Source organism: Acanthisitta chloris, unplaced genomic scaffold (genome assembly GCF_000695815.1).
Source record: "Acanthisitta chloris isolate BGI_N310 unplaced genomic scaffold, ASM69581v1 scaffold14682, whole genome shotgun sequence".
In the NCBI taxonomy this organism is placed as follows: domain Eukaryota; kingdom Metazoa; phylum Chordata; class Aves; order Passeriformes; family Acanthisittidae; genus Acanthisitta; species Acanthisitta chloris.
In genome coordinates this window covers 40,080-63,251 of record NW_008660176.1, presented here as the reverse complement: position 1 = coordinate 63,251, position 23,172 = coordinate 40,080, and the positions used below count along the sequence as shown (strand labels likewise).

The following is a 23,172-nucleotide window of genomic DNA, read 5'->3' as shown; positions in this document are numbered from 1 at the left end:
CAGCCACAGCTGCTCTGGGCAACATGTGCCAGTGCCTCAGCACCCTCATAGGGAAGAATTTCTTCCTAATATCCAATCTCTAACCCTGCCCTCTGTCAGTGTGAAGCCATTCCCCCTTGTCCTGTCCCTCCAGGCTCTTGTAAATAGTCTCTCTCCATCTTTCCTGTAGGCCCCTTCAGGCACTGGAAGGCTGCAATTAGGTCACCCTGAAGCTTCTCTTCTCCAGGCTTGAACAATCCCAATTCTCTTTTGCATCATATTTTGAGTCATCGAGTTATACAATTCAGAAAAAACTCCTCCAGGACAGGGCATTGCTTTGAGATGGGAATGTTATCCTAAAGGGTATTTGAAGCTTCAGATTCAACCAGATGTAAATCCTGTAAGAGGGCAGGAGGATTTGTCCTGAGCAGGCTGGATGAAAGGAGAGGGAATGATGCTCTGATGGGTGAAAGCTGATTTCTGTGTCTGCCCAGAGAAATGCAAATTCCTGGCACTTTGCAGATGGATGATTTGTGCTGGAGACCTACAAGCTCTGATATCCCTTGGAAAGCAGCACATGCAATGGCCAGTGCTACCTGTGAGATAAAATCACCCATCTGTGCTTATAGAATCATCACTAATTCCCCACAGTTGTAGTGATTACTGTCACAGTCTTTAAAAGGTTGCAACTTTACTAGCAGATCTTTTGTGGTGCTGTGCCCTCCTTCCTGATGGGTGTGATTAGATGGGATGGATGTCATGATGCCCTTCTGTGAAAATATGGGCAATAGTGATGGAAATAATACCATAGGGAAGATTATACTGTGTTTGTGCAAAAGCTTTTATTTGAGCTTGGTGCCTGTGCTCACCTGTCAGTTCAGACAGTCTAAAAGTGCTTTGGAAATATGATATTTTGGGGGGTTTAAATTACATATTGCTTTGTGCTATGATGAATAATAAATGGAGGCAACTTTCTGCCAGCAGAGCCTTTACACCTCACAGTGTTTCCCTGAGGTCACAGAGAATCATAGAATGTTAAGGGTTGGAATAGATCTTAAAGATCATCTTGTTTCACCCCCTGCCCTGGGCAGGGACACCTCCCACCAGAGCAGGTTGCTCAAGGCTTTAGCCAACCTGGCTGTGAACACTGCCAGGGTTGGGGCAGCCACAGCCTCCCTGGGCAACCTGGGCCAGTGTCTCAACACCCTCACAGCAAAAACTTCTGCCTGATACATAGTCTAATTTCCCCCTCTTTAGTTTGTCCCATTACTCCAGTTCACAAACCTTGTTTTAAAAATGCTACAGAAGGTGAGGAACAAAGGTCTTTTGTTTATTTTATTGGAGGTTGTAGGATATGACTCCTAGAGCTGGAAAGCTTGTACAATTCCTGAGCTAAGAACATGGTGACACTGCAAGGGAAACACTGCAAGTTTTTCCTTCTGAAGGGAGAGGATGGAATGGGAGTTTGTTTCTGGCAAACAGAACCATTGCTCTGGCCCCTTCCACTTCTATAAACTGGTCAGGAACAAATCTGCTGTTCAGCACTTGATATTCAGGTGTGACTAGATGAGAATTTAAGTAAAACTTCTGAAACAAACCAACAAAAGACTAGGAAAAAAACCTAAATCTTTCAAACAGTCTAACTTAATAATTTCGGCTTAGATCTTTCAAGATACTTATCTGCCTAATTTCCCTTGATTTCTATATAAATTAGATACTTAAATATTTCTAGCCTCAGATCCTTAGGTCTTATTACCTTATTACAAGGAAGCAAACTTTTGAAGTCTTTTTTTCCTAGACCTAAAAGGTCAAGAATACTAACTGCTCTGACTTCAAAAACCTCCTTATTAATATTTGTTGAAATATTTAATACCATCAGGTAAATGGAGCTATAATGAGAGATGAAGAAGAAGGACAGAAACTTCTTTCAAGTCTGGGTTTGGCTTTCTTTTCTTGGCAAGACTTAGACTCAACAGAGACACAGACTACACAGAGAAGTCAGTCTTGCTTATTCATTCCCTAAATTTAACAGAGGAAATAATAAGCTAGATTGGCAGAGTAATTAGAAGTTTGAGGATTAGGATTTCCTCTTGAATTAGGACTAAATGTCTAGGAAAAAAAAGCCCTACACTTGAAGTCTTTCAGCTCAAAAAAAGGCTTCAGATTTACAAACTCTGTTTTGGGAGCACCTTAAGCAGTAACTTTGCTAAGGGAACATGAAATCCATGAGCCAGCAACTTCTGCCTAATGTTCCTGTCAGAGCTGGAAGGGATATTTCTGTCTGTTGGAATTAAAGGTGGGAAACTTATCTGGGACAGAGGCCACAAATTAGTCTTCCAGTCTACCTCAGCTGAAGATGGAAAATAGGGAGAGTTGAAACTGTGTTATGCCTGGGATTGGGGATGGAGCCTTTTTCCAGGAGCTCTGCATGGGTTCATAACAGTAATGTCAATTAGTTTCAGAAACACTTGGGCAGCATAGTTTAGTTTTTTGGTACTAGAGTACAACTGAGCTGATCTCATTGACTTATATTTAATGGGAAAGTCAGAAAACCACCAAAGAACCATGGGATTTCATGGGAATGAAATCCTCAGCATCCTCCCAGCCACTGGTGCTTCCCTGTGTCTTGTCTTTGCATCACTGCAGTGCCATTTATTTGTAAGACCTGAGTGTCCTTTGTCATTAAGGAAATACCTGGGCAGGTGTTTCACAAATCAGTGCCTTAGATCCACTAAAAGAAAGATCAGTGGCTGCAAACACTGCTGGACATAACCCTGGAATTGGTGAGGAGCTGCACAGAGGTGGGTCACAGCCAAAGCCAGAATATCCAAGGAATCATAGGTTTTGTGGATGTTCTTGTTTAGGTTTAAGCATTAGGTCTTCACATAGGTTGGTACAAGATTAGTCACTGTGACAAAAAGAATAATAGCCAGAGATCATAGAATCCCAGTCTGGTTTGAGTTGGGAGAACCTTAAAGCTCATCTCATTCCACCCCCTGCCATGGGCAGGGACACCTTCCACTAGCCCAGGTTGCTCCAAGCCCCATCCAACCTGGCCTGGAACACTCCCAGGGATGGAGCAGCCACAGCTTCTCTGAGCAACCTGTACCAGTGCCTCAGCACCCTCTGATTAAAGAATTTCTTCCTAAAATCTAATCTAAATTTCTCCATAAATAATCATCATGGAAATTCTAAGCTACTCCAGATAATTTTCTGTTGAGTTTGTTTATTCTTTTCAGATAGTTTCCTCCAAGGCAAAGCAGAGGTGCTGTGAGTTTATTCTGGGGAGGTTTGTCTTTGGTCTGGCTTATGACATAGTGTAATGGAAGCTCTGGGAAAAACCTATTTTAATGTAATTTTTGAACAAAGAACTGGTGAAAATTGCCCACTAAAAGGTCTACAAGGTTCAACCTCTTAAATTACAAGCATCCCATACCTCCAAACCCTCCCAGTTTTCAGGATGCTGAGCTGTGGTACTGCATTCACATTTTGCATTGGTAATGACCTAAAGCTTTCTCTCTGCTTTCCTGAGGCAAAGATTTCATAGCATCATTTCATAGCATTCATAGCATCCTACTAATCTCAAGTTTTAATATTGAGTGCAGGGAATATTTTCTGCCTTTGAGCCTTTGTGTAGCCTCAGTGGTTGTTTTGGTATTGCACGGGTGATGGTTAGACTGGATGTGGTTGCTCTCCTGTGTGCAGCCAGGCTGGATAGCTCTGCAGTACACCCATTTGTGAAGGAGCCCAGCTGGGGTTTAGCCCTCAAGGAGTGCTCCTGGAAAACCCTGTTCTGCCCAAGATTTGTGCTCAAATCCTTTAGATATAGGCAGAACAAGATAGCACAAAACCAGAGGATTTCAAAGCTCCTGGAAATACTTGGCAAAATCCTTTTTAACTGCAAGAGTGGCAGAGTTTTAAAATGGCTTTAAAGTTAATCCTTGATGAGGGAACTTCACTACAGAGGGGCAGGACTTGGTTAGTCTGATGTAGAGCAAGAGAGAAATAGCCAATTCTAATTAAGTTGTAGCATGGAAGGTGCTTAGAAATGAACTGAGGAGGCTTTTTGTGAACTGCAGCAGCAGGAGAGGAGTGTGGAAAAGTCTGGGAGGATCCACTAAACCCTGAAACTCTACCCAGGCACCTCTAATTCAATTATACCTGTCCCTCTGGGGAAAAGTTTAATTACATTACAAATTAATTTTACTTAAAGAACAGTTGGTAAAAGCCTAGGGGTCTGCATTGATTTATTTTTCCCTTGGTCTTTTCTTTTAACTTTTCTGTTTTGAATTGTTCTGATTAGCTTTCCCTGCTTGATATTCCATATCACTACAACTGCTTTGGCAAAAGAACTGTAGGAGCTTTAGGAGGGGGTTGGGATTGCTTTAGTCTTCTTGAAAGAACTGATGAGAAATTCTTTGAATTCTTGAGGGATGATGAATAACAGGACAAGCTTTATGCCCCTGTAATTAGCCCCAAATTTGATCAGACCTTTTCCTTCTCTGTATGGAAAGGACTCCAGTGCCAAACTGCAATAGGAGATTTCATACTGCACGTGGACACAGGGCAGTTCTGCTCACTGAGGCATGGACCTTTGGTTAAATAAGCTGCAGTTCCCTATAAAACTGTGTATATTTTGTGCAGCCACCCATGATTATCATCTGTTTGTGTTCATTTCCACCACTGCCAATATTCTGAGAAAGAAGAGACTTCTGCCAGAAACCAACTCTGCAATCCAGCCTGGAACAGCATCACTGAGGCCTAGGAGCAGCAAAGATGAATCTGAGGGCAACAGACCATCACAATCCATCATGAGGGCACACGGTGGAGGTGCAGCATGAAGGGGTTTTCAGTCAGGAGTGTATTTTTAAAACATGCTGTAGCTTGAGCAGCAGTTGCCTGATGTTTTAGGTTTTAGAGTTTACAGCAGTGACAGGTTAATGGTTGGACTCAGTGATCTTAGAGGTCTCCTCTAACCTTGATGATACTATGGTTTAGGGGTTCCAGCAGTCACAGGTTAATGGTTGGACTCAGTGGTCTTAGAGGTCTCCTCCAACCTGGATGATTCTATGTGGAACCTGCTGGAGACTTTTATGCAGTGTGGGAGGCCAGCAGAGATGGTGCTGGTGGTGGTCTCCTCTTCCTCTGGCTGAAGCTGTGGAAGAAAACTGCAATCACAGCTCTCTGGCTCTGCAGGATGGGCTTTAGGGCCCATTGTGTTGAGGTTTGAGGGTTGGAGCAGTGTGGTTTCTCTTGGGAGCCCTCTCATGGGGCTGCTCTTCCCCTGGGGCTGCCCTTCCAGAGCAGCTCTCTACAACCTTCTCCAACCAACACTGCAATGATCCCTAGTGCTCCTAAATTTGTGTCTGGCTAAAACTAAAATCTACGATGTCTTTTTGCCTGATAAACACCCCTTCTCCAACCAACACTGCAATGATCCTTAGTGCTCCTAAATTTGTGTCTGTCTAAAACTAAAATCTACAATGTCTTTGTGCCTGATAAACACAATGTCTGAGACCAGTATTTCAGCCATGATAGCCTGAGGACATCTTCCCTGCCTGCTGTGCAAGGCTGAACCAGAGTTTGGGGCAATTAGGCCTGTTTTGATGCTGTTGTTGCCTTTGAAGTAGATAGCAGCTCCCTCTGGATATCAATATGCAGCATTTGCAAGGAAAAGGCTTTCTGGAGCCTGTTTATTTATGTCTGCTGAACATTTCACATCTGTTTGGTCAAAGAGGAGGAATTTGTCCTCTGCTGAGGTTCTCCTCCTTGGTTAGTTTAATCTGTGAGGAGGATGAGGAGGGAAAACCAAAGTGTCAGGCTCAGCATCTGTTTGTAATGACATTGGACTTGGAGATGGGTCAGAAATGGAATTAATCCATGGGTGATTGACAAAAAAGAGGTGGTAACTGTGTAATTCAAAGGTGTGGGGTGAAGAGATGCTACCATGGCCTTTGCCTATAGCACAAATTAGAAATTAACTTTTTTTTTTTCTCCTTAAATCACATCACAAAATGCTTCTGTTTAAGGCAGATTAAATTACATGTGGGATCTGAATAGCAGGAGGTCCAAACAATGAAATTGCATTTTCAATTATACAGGCAGGGCCTTCTCAGAAGGAATCATGTGTCTGATCTGTTTGCTGCAGAAGTGATTTCATTCAGAGTCAATTCCTTCTGCCCAAGGAGTTCACTGTGTCTGTATTTCCCTTGCCTCCATCCCATCCTCGCTGGGCTATGATTTGTAGCATCTGGTACCTGCTGAGATACAGCTCTCACTGCCAGTTCTGAGCTCTGATCTAGATGGAAATCATCAGCTGTGAAAGGACAAGGGTGACTTTTTCAAGAGCAGCAGAAGGAAGTTGTTTTTTAGCTGTTTTCAGCTTTAAACATTTCCTGTTGGTTTTTTTTATTTATTTATTTATTTAGATATAATCAAATATTTCTTGATTCTGTTTTACTTAGGCCATTTTCTAGCTTTTTTTTCCTCCTAGGATACTCTGGTTTGGCATGTGTTTGCAAGATGTGTCAGTCTGATGGTATCACTTACTGATACCTGGTTTTTGTTCAACCTTCTGCTGGATGAGTGACTGAACATTAACCCTTGTTTCTTTCCTCCTTTTTCACTCTTTGGAAATGATGGTCATTGTCTTGGCAGAGTGGACTGAGATCTGTTGGGGAAAAGTAGAGTTAAAAGCAACTACCAAGGATTTTTGTTATTCTCTGGGAGAAAGTGGGACATACCTGAACTGTAACTCTGACAGGTGAGTCTGAAGGATAGGTAAGAGGAGAAGGATCTCCCTGCCAAGCAGAGGTATGACACAGTTGTAGGCTGTGCAGTGCTTTCTGTAGGTTCTACAACCTCTCCCTATGATTTGAAGTTTTGTCAGCTAATTAAACAAGGCCACAAGCATCAAAGCATTGGTTAGATATCAATCTTTGTGAGGGGGAGACTTCACATGGAAAGTCATTCCAGTAAGGGAGACTTCACATGGAAGTTATTCCAGTAAGCACCTTTGGGCTTGCTGAGCTCTGCTGAGTGTGAAACCAAAGTCCCTCTCCAGCTTTCTGGGAGCCCCTTTAGGCACTGGAAAGGGCTCTAAGGTCTCCCCAGAGCCTTCTCTTCTCCAGGCTGAACATCCCTATCTCTCAGCCTGGCTCCAGAGCAGAGATGCTCCAGCCCTTGGAGTATCTCTGTGGCCTCCTCTGGACTCTTCCCAGTGGCTCCACATCCTTCTCATGTTGGTGCCCCAGAGCTGGAGGCAGCACTGCAGGTGAGGTCTCACCAGAGTTGATGGATTGCCAACATAACTATGGATAACTCCTTACTCTGGGATTCCTAGTGTTGGAAACATCTGTTTGCTCATTGAGTCAGCTGATGTCAGAAAGGTGTAGCATGGTGCAGGTGTGAACAGGCTTCTCCTAGCAAGTTCCAAGCTCAAAGGGAGATGAAGGTGTGCTGCCTCTCCATCTGACCATGCCTTCTTCTGGGCACTGAGATGCAGAGGATAGAGCCTGCCTCTTGGTAGGAAAAGGGCTGGGAAGTCTTCAGAACACATAGTTTGTCATCCTATTCTTCAAAGGTGAACATGTTGCTCGTGACAGTCTCCTTTAATGATATTGCTCCTATTTTCAAGGACAGTAGGTGAAGGGTACAGTTAATACTCTCCTGGTATTTCCTCCCCTTTTGCAAATGCTGGCAGAAGTGTCCTTGTAGGCTCTTCACTAGGTGTTAATAAAACCTTTCTAATCTAATTAATGCTTCCTGGATTGCAGTTAACTTTATGCCCATGATATTCCGTGAGAGTCTTTCATTTAAAATTTAAAACCCCTTTTTATTTTTTGGTAATTGAAGCTCTATTTTTCAAGCAATTTCAAAGACACACAGCAGTACAAAGTGGACCTGGGCCAAGTGTGTGCACTCAGTATGAATATATCAATCTGAAGGCAGTGAATGGAGTGGAATCCAAGCAGTTTGAAAGGATCCTTATTCCTTTCTCTCTCATCACATTCCTTAGCTGAAGCCACATATTGTAGGAGGTCACAGAATGGTAGAATCACAGATTATCCTGAGCTGGAAGGGACCCACAAGGATCATCCGTCCAACTCCTATCCCTGCTCATGACACCCCAACACTGCACCCTGTGCCTGAGAGCATTGGCCAAACACTCCTGGAGCTCTGTCAGCCTTGGGGCTGTGCCCACTGCCCTGGGGAGCTGTTCAGTGCCCAAACACCTCTAGGGGAAGAACCTTTGCCTGATATTGACCTAAACCTCTCCTGACACAACTTCCTGCTGTTTTCTGGGTCCTGTCACCGGTCACACACAGCAGAGATCAGAGCTGCCCCTCTGCTTCCCTGGAGTACAAAGCACCTGAAATTCAGGGTTATCTAGCTGAAATTTTCCTTGTTGTAACTTGTATCCATTGCCCTTTGTCTAACCATGTGTACCTTTGAGAAAAGTTTGGCACTGTCTTGTCTTTATCATTCCTGGAATCATAAAAGTTAAATTACAGAAGACTTTCCTGTAGCATCTGTGCTGCTACACCATCCAAGAACCTCCTGTACTGCCCTAAGTGAGATGATTAATCTCCACCCTTTGAGGATTGATTCTTTTCATCATCTTTCCTCTAGAGGAAGAGGTTTGCCTTATGCTCTTTGCTTTGTTTTGGCAGTGTAGGGGTGTTTTGCCCTTTTCATGTTTGTTTTTAACATTTCGTTCTTGTTGTTGCTTATTGGCCTCCAGATCTGAAGTTAAAATGCCAAAGGCAGTGTTTTCTGTAGCTTCAAGTCCTAAAAACTTGCTCTGGAAATTGAAGTCTGCAGCTATGTTCTTTCTGTCCTTTGTTTCATCATAGGTGATAAATTTTCCCATCAAAAGCTTCACAGCCTATTTGCTTGTGATATGTGGAGCCAAAGGAAACAGAACTTGTTCTTCCATAATTATAGGGCTATAAAAGCATAATAAAAATAAATGTGGTAACAGTAGACACAACACCTCTGAAAATGAGCCCTCAGAGACAGCAACTCTGTTGGGTATGAAGGTATTTTTATCATGAGAGGATGTTACACCCCACACCCAAAAGTGTCCATCTCTCGTAGGTACAGAAGTACCAAACAAGCATTTGGAAACATCTCTGCAATTAAACTAGACCTTTAAAAATATTAAACCTAGAGGTTTCTTTTGAAGTTTCTTTACAAAGACAATGAGGATATTATTTAATGCTCATACCACCCCACAGGAACACGTGGAGCTTTGTCTTCACAGCTCTTGGAGGTTGCACAAAGCTCATGTACACTCAGAAAGAATTATGAGAAACTCCTCTGGGTCTTGTTTGCTATTGCAGAGGGATTTTCTCCTGCCAGGAGGCACTCTGTGCTGTGAGAAAACACCATTGTTCCCCACTTGAAGAGCTCTCCCTACCAAGGTCTCATAGACTAATTTAATCTCTTTTCCTATTTCCAGATTTCGCAGAGTTTGTTTTTCTGGGTCTGTTCCTTACTGAGATGTCCTTGAAGATGTATGGACTGGGGCCAAGAAATTATTTCCACTCTTCATTCAACTGCTTTGACTTTGGGGTAAGATTTATCTGGGTGGGTGAATCCCAGAATGGGTTGAGTTGGGTTAAAATCATCTAGTCCAACCATGGGCAGGGACACCCTCCACTAGCCCAGGTTGCTCCATGCCCTGTCCAACCTGGGTTTGAACAGTTCCAGGGTTGGGGCAGCCACAGCTTCTCTGGGCAACCTGTGCCAGTGTCTCACCACTCTCACAAGGAAGAATTTCTTCCTATTGTCTAGTCTAAATCCACTCTCTGTCAGAGTGAAGTCATTCCCCCTTGTCCATGGGAAAGGTCCCTGTAAAAAGTGCCTCTCCCATTATTCTGCAGGTTGGGCATTTAAGGGTGAGTATGGGAATCCATGGGAAATGATGCTGTGAGGGTGTCATTGTGTAAATTACTGCAGTGAAACACATTAAGCTTCCCCTAGTTATCATCCTCTCTGAAGCAGTTTGACAGCTGAGGATTTCATTTCCTCAGCAAGCTACAGGGTGTTCACAGCATCAGCACCTGTAAATACTCTGACTGCTGGGACATTCTCTCTCCCATGTAAATGAGGTGATTGAAAGCCAAAAAACCCCACACATCTTACTGCTCATCTGCCCTGTCATCCATTTAATGGCCTTTACCTCAGGGTACACAGGCAGCACTTTTCAGACATGAGTGCCCACAAGTAGAAGTCTGAACACAGGACGAATTGCCAGGAAGGCAATAACTCACATCCTTTCCTTGCAGAAGTACAGGCTCTCCCTTAGTGCTCACACTACAGCTCTGAAGTGTGAATAGTGGGGCTTGTTTGGGCTCCATCTAACAAAGAACATTGCATGTGGATGTTAATTTATTCATTAAAAGCTATTAGGCTGTAATCTATCCTCACAGAGGATAACTCAGCTTCTCTTATCTTCAGCGTGGGCTGAGCACTGTGTCCCAGAGTGGGAACCAGTCTGTGAGGGTTCTGTGACAAACCAGATACAGCCACAGGCAAGAGAATGGTTCAGGTCACTGTACACGTCACCCAGCTCTTCTCTCCAAGGTTCAGCCTCTTGTATCTAGTCTTTATCTGCCAAAGTGCTGGGAGTGATTCTTCTCCCCTCTAGAGCAAAATTGCTTTGCTCCTACAAAGGAGGAGGAGTAGAGGGTGTTATTACCTTCAATAATGCTCCTAAATCCAAGATTACAAGTATAACCAACTCATTCTCTTGCTGGCAGTGTCAGTGTGAAAGCTCAGAGTCAATAGACTTGGAGATGAAGCCATCCAGCCCAAGAATCACCTGTGTCCAGCAGGCTGAGGTGATGCATGAGGCTGCTCTATCCTCTCCAGGGTGATATCCCAGCTGTGGTGGCTCAGAGCTTTGTGTGTGTTGTGTCATACTCTCAGGCTGCACAGCCCAAGGGATAATGCACAGCCCCAAACTGTCCTCAGGGCAGAAATAGTCTCTTAAGGGTGTCATTGCCTGGTTTAAATTATCCAGTGCCAGACACTAGGTCAATGTCCTGCACCATAGGATTGAGCTGCAGCCAGTTAGCCCTATGCTGGCTGCCAGTTTCCCTGGATCCTTGTATCCAGGATCCTCCTTCCACAACAAAACCTTGTACCTGATGCTCAGGGACAAGTGATTTAGGAGCTTGCACTATACAAAAGATAAACCCATCAGGTCTCAGCTTTATGTCACACTCTGGTGTGTGCAGCACTGGCAATAGGCTTTGCTGAGTGTTTCCCAAGAGGTAAAGCTGTTGATCTGATTCTAATTCTTCCTCCTCCCAAGAATCCGTAGGGATCCTACTTCTATCTGTGTTTCTTCCTTCTCACCCACCTTCCAGCCCCCAGAATTAATTCAGCAGCTTCACCCCCACTGGAACATCACACAGATCTGTAGCCAGTTTAGTCTGACAAACCATCAAGATGAAACCATTCAAATGCAAAAAGTGAAGCAACAAATCAGAGCAACATCAGTCTTGGGAGTAACAGTCCAGTGGGGTCTCCTGTGGAACAGGCTCCCAGGAGGCAATGCTGAGATGCCAGGAAAACTAATTATCAGTGGAACATGTGGAGGGGCTAAGGAAAAAATTTTGCTGATTCACGAGGGATTCCCAAGAGGGAGAAACTGTAGGAGAGAAGATTTAGTTCCTTCTTTTTTTCAGACAGGAGAAAGTGGATGAAGAGCTGTTGTGTATCTCCCTTTCCCACTGCATTTTCTTGCAGCTCAGGGCACAGCATTTCTTGCAGAGCAGCTGCAAACACTGCAGTAGTTTTCAATAGACATCCAAGTTTCTGCTGATGAAAAGGGTTTCCAAGCTGCACTGCTCAGGTGCTCAGACCCAGCCCTGGCTCCTCATTAATGCTCCCTCCCACCACACACTCCTGCTGCTTGCTGGGCTCTGTTGATAATATGTTTATGGTGGAGCTCTGAAATGCAGGGTTAATGTGAGTAATAACAGCAATTGGCAGCCAAGTGCCTGTCTTCTCCTATTAACTGTGCAGAAACCTGTGTGGAGAGAATTGCCCTTTCCAACTGTGCTTAACCCATTACTGGTTTGTCCTTTTGATAATGAAGGATTTCTTAGAAATTATTTTCTTGCTTGAGGTTAATTCCCTGTCACCCTTAAACCAACCAGCCAAAACAAAGCTCTCAAACCACCTTGACTGGGGACAATTTTTTCTGTACCCTGAGGCTAAGGGCCTGGCAGACAATTGGATGTGTGTGCTAGAGGTTTTGCAGGATCTCTTAATAGCTATTGCTTTAATCACTCTCCAAAAGACTCTCAGTTGCCAGAAATTTCTGGTAGATCTTACCCAGAGCTAATATTTAACTGCTGTTCTGCAGGTAAAGGCTCTTGGTCCTTCTGATGGGAAGGGGTGGATGGGGCAGTGCCCTCCTGCATCTCTGCAGGCTGTGCAGACCCACTGTGTGGGGTGGGAAGATGAACTGCATTTGCAATTGAGCCAGTGGTAAAAAAAATATAATATAAAATACAGTTTCCTTTTAAAAAAGTTATTTTATGGTAGTTTGATTGCTGGAGAAAAAAACAACAAGTTCCTCTCTATGTACAGGAGATATATAGGAACACAGATATATAGGAGATATATATGTGTGTTCTGCTTCTAGGTATTGCCCTTTTTGAGACTGGACTGGAAAGGTGGGATAAAGTTTTCTAGTTCTCTTGGCTAATTCATGATTTTCCTGGAGTGTTCCTAAGAAAACCGTCCCAGCCCAAGCTCTGACTCCTGTGCTTTCCTCAGCCTCTCTAGAAGCATCATAGAGAACTAAGCTGAAGTTTTGCCTTATGTAAAATGGACTCTTCTTGCAGGTGATTGTGGGAAGCATATTTGAAGTGATTTGGGCTGCAGTGAAGCCAGGAACCTCCTTTGGGATCAGTGTGCTGAGAGCACTTCGGCTGCTGAGGATTTTCAAAGTCACAAAGTAAGTGCAGATCCCTTTGCTCTCACAGTAAACCTTTAGCACCACATGAGATCTGTCTTAGCAGCCCCATGGCAAATAGAAGCTCCTGCCACATTTATAAACAATAAGAAAATTATTAAATTGCTAAAATGTTATTAAAAAACCCCAAAACAATGCCCCAAACCCCTGTAGTAGCTGCACGGAAGTCCTAACCTGTGTCTGTACTGATCCTGATTGGGGACAGGAGCAGGAGGAAAGTGCATATGGGGAATTGTTTTTTCCTTGGATGGACAATGGGGGAAATTGGAAATTTTGGGAGGTTTTGCCCCTGTATTTGCATCTAGAAGGAATTTTAATAGCCCTTTCTTTTCGCAGCCTTATATCTACCCTTGGGCATAGGGTTCCACGTGATGGGCTGCAGAACATCCTTCTTGGATGCTCTCCTTGGGTTTTAAGCTTTAAAACAGAAATCTCATCATGTTAACCTTTATTTTTGTGGTAGAATAAATAACTTTCTTATTTACTTTTGAAGTCCCATCAACTGCTCACTGTCCTTATCTGCTGCTGAGCCTTAAGTATTTAGGAACTGGCAAACCAAGCTACCCTGGGTACTGCTGGGTGCTAAATCCTGGTGCCTGAGCCACTGTGTTGACACAAATTGAAGTGTGTTGCTGCTGCCTATGCTATGTCTGCTCTGGGAATATCTGAGCTTTTCAGTCTTGAGCCTGAGAGGTTGAATTTTCCCTGGAGTTGGGTTGCCACAGCCTTTCAGTTGTTTTCATGCTCATGCCTTGTGTTAATGTGTGCTGGCATTAGCAAACAGCTACTCTGCCATTTAGAAATCCATCTAGAGCCATTTCTGCAGCATTTCTAAGCTGTGGTGTGGAAATTGATGACATATTTAGGTGCTCCTGCTGTTGTTTTCCACCTTATTTTTTACACCATTACCTCCTAAGTTCTCCCTTCTTTCCATCACTCTCTTAATACTTCTTGGCTTGAAGTAACAGGAGGAGGAATAGCATCTCCCTCTAAAAATACCTCAACAACCTGAAATAGGTAAGGCATTGGTTATCCTATTTGAGCAAAACAGTCATTGGAAGTAACCAGGTCCTTTGGCAGCTGTTCAAAGGCACAGGTTTTGTTAGCTCTGTAGGATTTGCTGACTTGGAACTGGTAATTGTTATGCAGATCCCAGATTTGTGTATGGTACTCTGGGACAAAGGGGTGAAATCATTAAGTTCTGTAAATGTCCAGCAAAAGAGGTGAGTGCCTGTCCCAGAAATGTCACTGGAGTTACCTTTGCACTAATCTTATTTGTGAAAAACTTGTTTCATAGCAAATTCAGAGCAATTAGTCATCAGCAGTTCATTTTCTCCAGAGCTACTGAGATTTGCTCTATGTGTTGTCTTTGTAAAACTTTTGGACATTTTTGCAAGTTAATATTCTACTTCTGTGAGTTTTGGCTATTCAGGATTTTAGCCAACATGATAAAGGAATGAATCATAGAACCATTTAGGTTGGAGATGATCTCTAAGCACTTCCCCCACCACTGTCACATCCACCACTAACCAACTCCCCAAGTGCCACATGCACATGATTTTTAAGCCCCTCCAGGGCTAGTGACTCCACCACTGCCCTGGGCAGCTGTACCAATGCCTGACCACCCTTTCAGTGAAAAAATCTTCCCTAATATCCAATCTAAACCTCCCCTGGCACAATTTGAGGCTCTTTCCTCTTGTCCTGTCATTTATTGCCTGGGAGAAGAGATTTAACTCAGCAAGCTGGGGGCTCTCCCCCTCCCAGGACAGCAGTGACATTCTCACCCCACTGATGCTGAAGTTCCTTTGACCTAATTATGTGGATTTTTCACCTGACACGACAGAAATGTGCTCATTGTGTGACCAGGAGTCAGGTCCCTCCAGCTCCCACAGGAGGATCTCACATTATCCCAGTGCCTGAGCTGCTCAGCTCAGTCCTCACATGACTCCTGAGAGCCATCAAAGTGCTGGCACCAGGCACAGATTGCTGCCCACCTGCTCTCATTACTGTGAAAACATCCTGACCCTCACTAGGTTTTTTTTCTCCCTTTTCCAACTCTCTCATGGCAATTTCTCTCTGAAGCTCCTTGCCCTGTTTTGTTTTCCCTCTGTGTTTAGCAGAAGCCAAGTGTAGTCCTTCTGCTTTGACTAATCCATGGGATTAAACCTTTTGATTCCCACGTCCCAAATCAGGGTGACTGTGGACAGCAGAGTGATGCAAGAGCTAAAAAGTTCAATTATAGCTGGTCTGGAGGGTGACAGCAGGATGCTGAGAGGGGACACAGCCTAAGAGGGGCTAAAATTCAGAAAGAAGGACAAAGACAAAACATCTTCATGTGTTTTCCTCTTTGCCATGCCAGAGCTGAATGGGGATTGGTATCTGCAGAAGCACAACTCCTCAGTATAACCTCGTGCTCTGTATCAGGTGTGTTTGGTGCTGAGCTAGTCCAGGACAAGGCAGAGCCTCCTCATGTAGTTTGGGTCCAGCTGTGTTAAGTGCAAGATGTGAACCCTTTGCTTGTGGCAGGTTTGGCCTGAAGCTGTTGTGTCAAGCAGGGAAGAGCCATGTGAGGAGCAAACCTAAACCTCTCTGCCCTCTCCAAGGAGCAGAGCTCAGCCTTTTTTGCTTGGGGACTAACCTTGAGTAGGCTTGGGTGCAACTTTTTCAACTGAAGATACTCTTTCCAGAGTAACCTTGAGTAGGCTTGGGTGCAACTTGGGTGCTGAAATTTCCCTTGAAACCTCTCTCACTGTATTATGGATGTAACTTTCCATGGAATGAGTGCAAGATTCTGCTTTTCTTGGGATAGACATGCCTGTATCATTTTCCATGGAATGAGTGCAAGATTCTGCTCCTCTTGGGATAGACATGCCTGTATCATGCCCAGCACAGAGAAATGTGGGGTATTTCAGTCCTCCTGGCTACACCTGGGGGAAGGGAGAGGGGGAAAGTGAAGACAAAGAGGAGGAATAGTGGTTTTCCTCATCTGATTCATGCTCTGAGCTTCTCTCCCATCATCAGATGCAACGAAAATCCATGGGCTTCCTTCTGCTGGATACCCACAGCCACACTGCAGGAAGGAACTCAGTGAGTGGGTCTGTCCCCAGACACACAGGACAGGATGGTGGAGCATGTGCTGCTGCAGGGAGTCAGCTCTGGATCCAGGTCCCACTGTCAGGCAGTGAAAATGAGAGAAGCCACTGCAGAAAGAGAGAAAAATTTCCCCTGTGGTCACAGACTCCAAACTTTTAGCAAAGGCACATGAAATGGCTCTAAATCACTCATTCCCTGCCTGCTCCAGCCCTGTTGTTCCACACGCCTGTGTGTCCAAAAGGAGGTTGTCAAAGAGCTCCTCTGCTTGATAGCTCTTTCTGCATTTTCTGATTCATTAGTTTTCCTAATATAAATGCTCCCTGCCTGTTCTCAGCAGGGCAATAAAGCCAGGGAAGATCAGTTTCTGAGCACACTCCTGGCACACCAGTACTTCCTGTGCCTGCTGTGAGTGTGCCAAGGGCTGTCTGGGGGGACAGGGGACATAAAAGCAAACCAACCTCAGTATCTGGCCAGATGTGACTTGGATATGTCAGTCAGGATTCAGGCTGAGCCATTCCCTCTTGCTATGTTGGAATTATCATCCTGGATTGGTTGTCATACTCGGAGGCAGTTGCTCAGTCCTGGATGCTGAACGTGTGTGGCTGAATTGTCTCACAGTGAAGGCATCACTGGGCATGGATGTGTGTGTCAAACATCTGCAGGATGGGAATTTCAGTCCACTGGTGGATACTGCCATTGGATGGATTGGAAGGACACACTGCAAAGACATCCTGGTGGGAATGAGCTGTTTATTCCTTGTGTCTTATGGAGAGCAGAGTTCAATGTCCCTACTCTGAGTCTCACCTTGATGATATTGATACCTCCCTGCTGACTGCTGTGCTGCGTGAGAAGATGCCAAAAGGTTGGAATCTATCCCAGGAAAGGAATTACTGAGAAACTAAGCTGAACACATTCACTGCAGATGATTGCTCTGTATGGGTACACACACACTGAATCACACACACACAGACCAGCTCTGCCCTCAAAGTGCTCAAACAGATTTTATCACTCCTTCAGCTGTATTTTCCAACAGTACAAGGGAGTTTGAAGATGTTGATATTCCTTGTCATTCTTTTCCTTTATTTTTTATATACTAAGAAAATTGTAGAATCCTAGAACAAGTCAGATTGGAAAAGACCTTCAAGATCAAGTCCAGCTGTTCCCTCAGCAGGGCCAATGCCACCACTAAACCATGTCCCCAAGTGCCACATCTATATGTCTTTTAAATCCCTCCAGGGATGATGATTCCACCTCTGCCCTGAGCAGCTGTGCCAGGGCTGGAGAAGCCTTTCAGTGAAAAAATGTTTCCTAATATCCAACTAAACCTTCCCTGGCACAACTCCAGGCTAATTCCTCTTGTCCTGTTAGTGTTACTTGGGAGACAGTTCATAGCAGTCTCTCACCAAAGGCTCTTTCCCCACTCATGTTATCTCTTGGCTGCTCTGATCTCCAACACAGGTATTGGAATTCCCTGAGGAATCTGGTGGTCTCCTTGCTGAACTCCATGAAGTCCATCATCAGTTTGCTTTTCCTGCTGTTCCTGTTCATTGTGGTGTTTGCTCTGCTGGGGATGCAGCTCTTTGGGGGACAGTAAGTGTCATTGATCTTCATCCTGGGGCTGCAGGGCTGGAAAGGTTCATAACATGAGTGCAATGTCAGACTTTCTGGGCTGGTTTATGAGAAAATGGTTCCTGTTCCAATGTTTTCCCTGGAGCAGAATTCTTTCCTGAGAAGGAATGACCCTAACTCAACTCCTATGTCACCCCATGTACACCCAGAGCTGAAACAAGACTAAGGGAGGGAGCACTTCTTGTACTGTTAAGGGAAAGGCAAATTCTTTCCCTCATAACTAGGGTGACAAGATATTTATTCCCTTGGAATATCTTTCTGCTGGCAAACATAGTTTTGTTGAATCTGATTATTCTCATTAGAAAGAGCAGTTGTGATGAATTTTGCAGCAAGAACTATCACAGTATTACCATTTAAACTCCAGCAGCAAATCTGAAATGAAATAACATGGCTTTGGGTTGTGGGGGTTTTTTTTTCCAATCAATTGCTGGTTTATCTCTGAAATATTAAAAAGAAATTATCTACTAAGAGGGTAATTTCAATTTGGACTTTTACACTTGAGGACAAAAACTTCTTGGAATCATTCGTTCTGCAAAATCATTTGAGATTTTGAGTGTTCATTTTAATTGTGGCTGAAAATGAATTTCAAAGCATCAGAATTTTCTCCAGGAATGAAATTGAGTTTCTGCTAATAGTTCTGTTAAGCATCTTCTGAGAGACACTGTGTTCCCTGCTGTGGTTGCCTGAGGTGTTATTGCCAGGTGGAACAAATGTTGCTCCCTGACTTGGTTTATGGGGTGTTATAGGGTATTATGAGACTGCCTGAGAGCTGCTTGGCCCTTACTGCTCTGTTTTTTTGGTCTTCTTTCTCTCTAGATTCAATTTCAAAGATGAAACTCCAACCACAAATTTCGATACCTTCCCTGCTGCCATCCTCACAGTATTCCAGGTAAAGCCATACCTTGTCCTGAGGGAGTGTTAGAAAACATTCTTCCTGCTTATGGAGGACTAAGAGCTCCCCAAAAATCAGTGGAATTTAGGAAAGGGGAAGCCCTTCCTTCTCAGGTGTTTTACTCCACTGACCAATCGATGCATCATTAAAAATCAAATTGAAAATCAATGCTATGGAATTAAGGACAACTAGAACAAAAGATTTTTTTGCTAAGGTAAAAAATACTGATAAAACAGCTCTTTCTGTGCTGAATTTATGGTCAGTGTGTGCCCAGGCTGTGATGGCAGCACTGGGCTGTGCCTGACTCCATGACCTGTCCTGTCTGTGATCCTGGAGTGAGTGAGAGCTTGGCCTGGTTCACTTTTGCCTGTAGTTGCCATAATTTAATGAGCAGAGAGGCCTGAGGTAGCTGCAGGCAGTAGGGAAATAATGCAGCATTTTGCACAGTAATAGCTGGAGATAAGTTAATGCTGGATAAGAATTGCCTTCCATGAGGTTGCACAGAGAGGCATCAGCCTTGGGCGAGTTTGTGTGATGGCAGGAGGAAGTCTCAGCTCTGGCAGATGCAATGCTTGGATTTAAGAGCCTAATTTTGCAGCTGTTCTCTACATGCCTGTTTTAAAACAGTTATTTCAGGTGATGCAGGAGAAATCTGGGGCTGCTGCAACCTCCCCATGTGTAGGTGACTCCCAAAGGGCTGTGGAAGCCTCCTCAGCCCTTGGGGATCCAAACTGAATAGATCTCACCAAGGCTTATGTATTTCAGCATCGTGACCCAAAAAGGAGGAAAATAAAGGGGAATGTACTGACAAATTTTGGATGAAACTAGGAAAATAATCTAAAAGCAAATGTGGAATGTACTGACAAATTTTGGATGAAACCAGGAAAAGAATCTAAAAGCAAATGCATCCTGTGACCTCTGTGAGCAGCTTCACGTGAGCATTGCTTCTTGCCAGATGTGAAGCAGGTTCAGTACTTACCTCACAGGATATTGCAAATCATGGTAGATTAATATTTGCATAGTATTTTAGGAGTCATCAAAGAAAGGGCTTAAAGACACGTAAAGGTACTGCAAGGAGCCGGAACTGAACCCAAGTCAGGCTCCGGATATGAGCAGCTGGAAATGTGGATGTTTGCTTTGGGACTAGAGCTGTCTATGAGAATACTTAGCTGAAATACTTCCTTTCTAGTCCTGAGATAAATACCCTGTCATGTAGTGGCTGTGGGCTGGAGGAAAACACTGCTGCTCTGATAACATTTGTCAGAAGATCAGAGCTGTGAGTTGAACAAGCAGAACCTATGAGCACTGCAATAACTCAGTGCAGCCTCCCTGGGACATTGGGATAGTCTCTGCTCTCCGTCCATCCCACTCCTCCCCCGAACTGCAAACAACATTTCTTCACTATGGGCTTTGCTTTCCCTTCAAACCTCATCCTCCACAAGCCCAGCCAAGCCAGCAGCCTTGTTTGGTTGCTGCTCTGATGAGCAGAGGAACATCATTCAGCGAAAGCATTGGATGTGCTGAACAAACAGAATAAATCCATATGCACCCTGCCAGTCCCTAACCTCTTTGGGGATCCTTTGTGTAAGCAGCAGTCTCAAACAAAGGCTTTTGCTGTCTGCCTTAGCAGATTTGATTCCAGCAGCCCTGGCTGGATTGTGGAACACCCAGGCCATGCTTTGTCTGCCCAGCAGCTGGGTGACCTCAGCCTAAACACCCTTTGAAGAGCATCATGCACTTTTGTCCAGCTCCTGGCTCCCAAGAAGGTCTTTGTGAGGTGAATGTCAAGCTGTGTATATACAGCATACATACACAAACTGTATGTGCTCTGTATAGGCATGAAAACCAACTACTTGCATTTCCCTATTCCAGCAGCTATTGTGCTGTGAGTGTGTACAACATCCACAGGCACAGAGGAGAATAAACACAGGCTGAGAGAGTTGGGGCTGTTCAGACTGCAGGAGAGAAGGTTGTGTGGAGACCTCAGAGCAACCTGCCAGGAGCTGAAGGGGCTCCAGGGAAGCTGCAGAGGGACTCTTGGGTAGGAACTGCAGGGACAGGACAAGGAGGAATGGGGAGAAATTGAAAGAGGGAAATGTAGATTAGATCTTAGGCAGAAGTTTTCCCTGTGAGGGTGGTGAGACACTGTCCCAGGTTGCCCAGGGAGGCTGTGGCTGGCCCAACCCTGGCAGTGTTCACAGCCAGGTTGGCTAAAGCCTTGAGCAACCTGCTCTGGTGGGAGGTGTCCCTGCCCAGGGCAGGGGGGTGGGGCTGGATGATCTCTAAGCTTCATTCCACAACCCCTTAACATACTCTGAAACTTTAAGATCCTATAGAGCAGAGACCTGAGTTAACTACATCTGCTCCTGAAGAGCTCCTACGTAAACCACTCCACATTGCTGAGCAGCAGAGCAGTGGTGCCAGCTGGAGATGAGGAGTAGTGGTGGCAGGATGGGACTGAACCTCAGCTCTGCTGATGTTTGGGGACCAGAGCTGGCTTTGCATTGATGTCTAAGTGTCCTGGCTGCACTGCCTGTTGGATATGACATGGAGCTGACAGGATTTTGCCTTTAATCTGTCATGTCCCTTTCAGTCCATCCCTTGGAAGTGGTACAGTCCTGTTCCTTTGCAGCCAACTGTCTCCCACCGTTAATGTGCTCATTATTTCCTCAAGATTTGACATCATCTCTTGACAGCTTGTTTTACTCCATCTCCTGGTGGCTCTTCAGCAAGCCTCAGTATTCAGTGGTGAGAAGCAGCAGACAAAATGTTCATTTAGGGCAGCTGAAAGCAGTTTTGAGCTCAGGGTAAAACAAAAGGTGTGGGATTCACCTTGCTCCAGAGTCCTTGTTGCTTTCCCCCTCCCTCTGTAGTGCTGTCCCCTCTCCTGTAACAGGAAGTTCTTGCAGCATCCATAAACAGACTTGAGAGAGCAGAAAGACTATTATTTACTGTCCTTAAGGACAGACCTAGCAGATTCTAGATCCTTTAGGCTGCTACCTAATTACTTAAGTAATGCCTGCAGCTGATGCAGAAGCAGTAGGAAGGACACCAGGTCCAAGTGTCTGTCCTCCTGCCAGGGCCTTGGAGAGCATCCTCAGCTTGTCCAGGCAAACTGCTTAGTTTAGACTATTTATCTCTCTGCAAAAGTTCCATAAAACATTTCTTTCTTTATGTTTTTATTCCCCTCCAAAATAATCCAAAAGTTGGATTTTTGAGGCCAAACCCCACCCTGCTGGACTTGTTATCTGTGATACTTTGTCTTCTGCTGGGTATAGGAGTGTTCCCACTGTTTTCCCTTTCCATGAATGTTTGTATAAGCAGAAACCACTTTATGGTTATTCCCAGAAAGCAGGAGCAGTTGTGAATTCATGGAAATGATGAGAATACATGTTTATGAACAGTGTTCTGCATAATTGAGTGCCAGAATTGAAAGCCCAATGTCCTGTTTCTTATTCAGTGGTGTAAATCCAGAGCAGCTCCAAGGGTGTTGGGCTCTGAATCCTCATCTCCGAATTATTTGAGACCACGTTCTGCATTTAGGAAAGGAGTTTGTGTCTGCACTCTGTGTCCTTGTGTCTAGACTCACTCTCACCCTATTGCTGTCATCAGCACCAACCCTGCAGCAAGAAATTTTCTCTCTCTCAGCAGCTGATGACTAGTGTGGAATTTGTAATCGTCAGAGCACGCTGTGTGCACATGGGACTCGATTACTACAACACACATCATGCTTTGGGCTTTTTATTTGTCTTCTTTTTTCCCCTACTAAACACAAAAACAACTTCCTATTTAGGAATTTGAGCTTCACATCCCAGTGGGAATGTTTTAATGGGCTACAAGTAGCTGTTGTTCGACTTTCATGGCAGGGAGAGAAGTGCTGATCTGCCCAAAATGTTGCTGTGTTACAGGCAACGATGAACAGGAATGTCAGGCAATTCAGGCTGGTGCAAAATTGGCATCTAGTATGGCAAAGCTTGTTTGAGACTTAGGTGTTTTTGTGTGTACTGATTAGTTTCCTATTATTCCTGTGTTTGCTAATTAGCCCCAGGTCAATACCCAGAGCCTGAAGCTCTGCTGAGCTGTGGCTGCACTTGCTGCAGCACAAGGGCACAGGAGGATGAGAGTCCCCTTCAAGCTTCTCTCACTCAGACACAGTGGCTCTTGCTTCTGCTTAGGGTGGTTTCTTTTGTGGGTCCTGAGCTGGAAGGGACCCACAGGGATCATCAGTCCAACTCCTGTCCCTGCACAGGACACCCCAACACTGCACCCTGTGCCTGAGAGCATTGGCCAAACACTCCTGGAGCTCTGTCAGCCTTGGGGCTGTGCCCACTGCCCTGGGGAGCTGTTCAGTGCCCAAACACCTCTGGGGGAAGAACCTTTTCCTGATATCCAACCTAAACCTCTTGACATGCTGTTCCCTTAGGTCCTGTGACTGGTCAGCAGACAGAAGAGATTAGAGCTGCCCCTGCACTGCTCCTCATGAAGAAGCTGCAGATCACCATGAGTCTCCCCTCAGTCTCCTCTTCTCCAGGCTGAACAGACCAAGTGGCCTCAGCCACTCCCCATACAGCCCCCCCACGAC

The 23,172-nt window shown here is 44.8% G+C and overlaps 1 protein-coding gene across 1 annotated transcript in view; it reads left to right on the top strand.

Moving 5' to 3' along the window:
• LOC103797510 (voltage-dependent N-type calcium channel subunit alpha-1B-like) overlaps positions 1-23,172 on the top strand; it is a gene marked incomplete at both ends in the record, with an annotated part of 89,028 nt that overhangs the window by 29,356 nt on the left and 36,500 nt on the right. The window contains 4 exons of the mRNA XM_009069729.1: positions 9,443-9,555; positions 12,846-12,958; positions 17,528-17,659; positions 18,515-18,587. Of these exons, the coding sequence (XP_009067977.1) occupies positions 9,443-9,555; positions 12,846-12,958; positions 17,528-17,659; positions 18,515-18,587 (431 nt within the window). The remainder of the gene's footprint in view (positions 1-9,442; positions 9,556-12,845; positions 12,959-17,527; positions 17,660-18,514; positions 18,588-23,172) is intronic.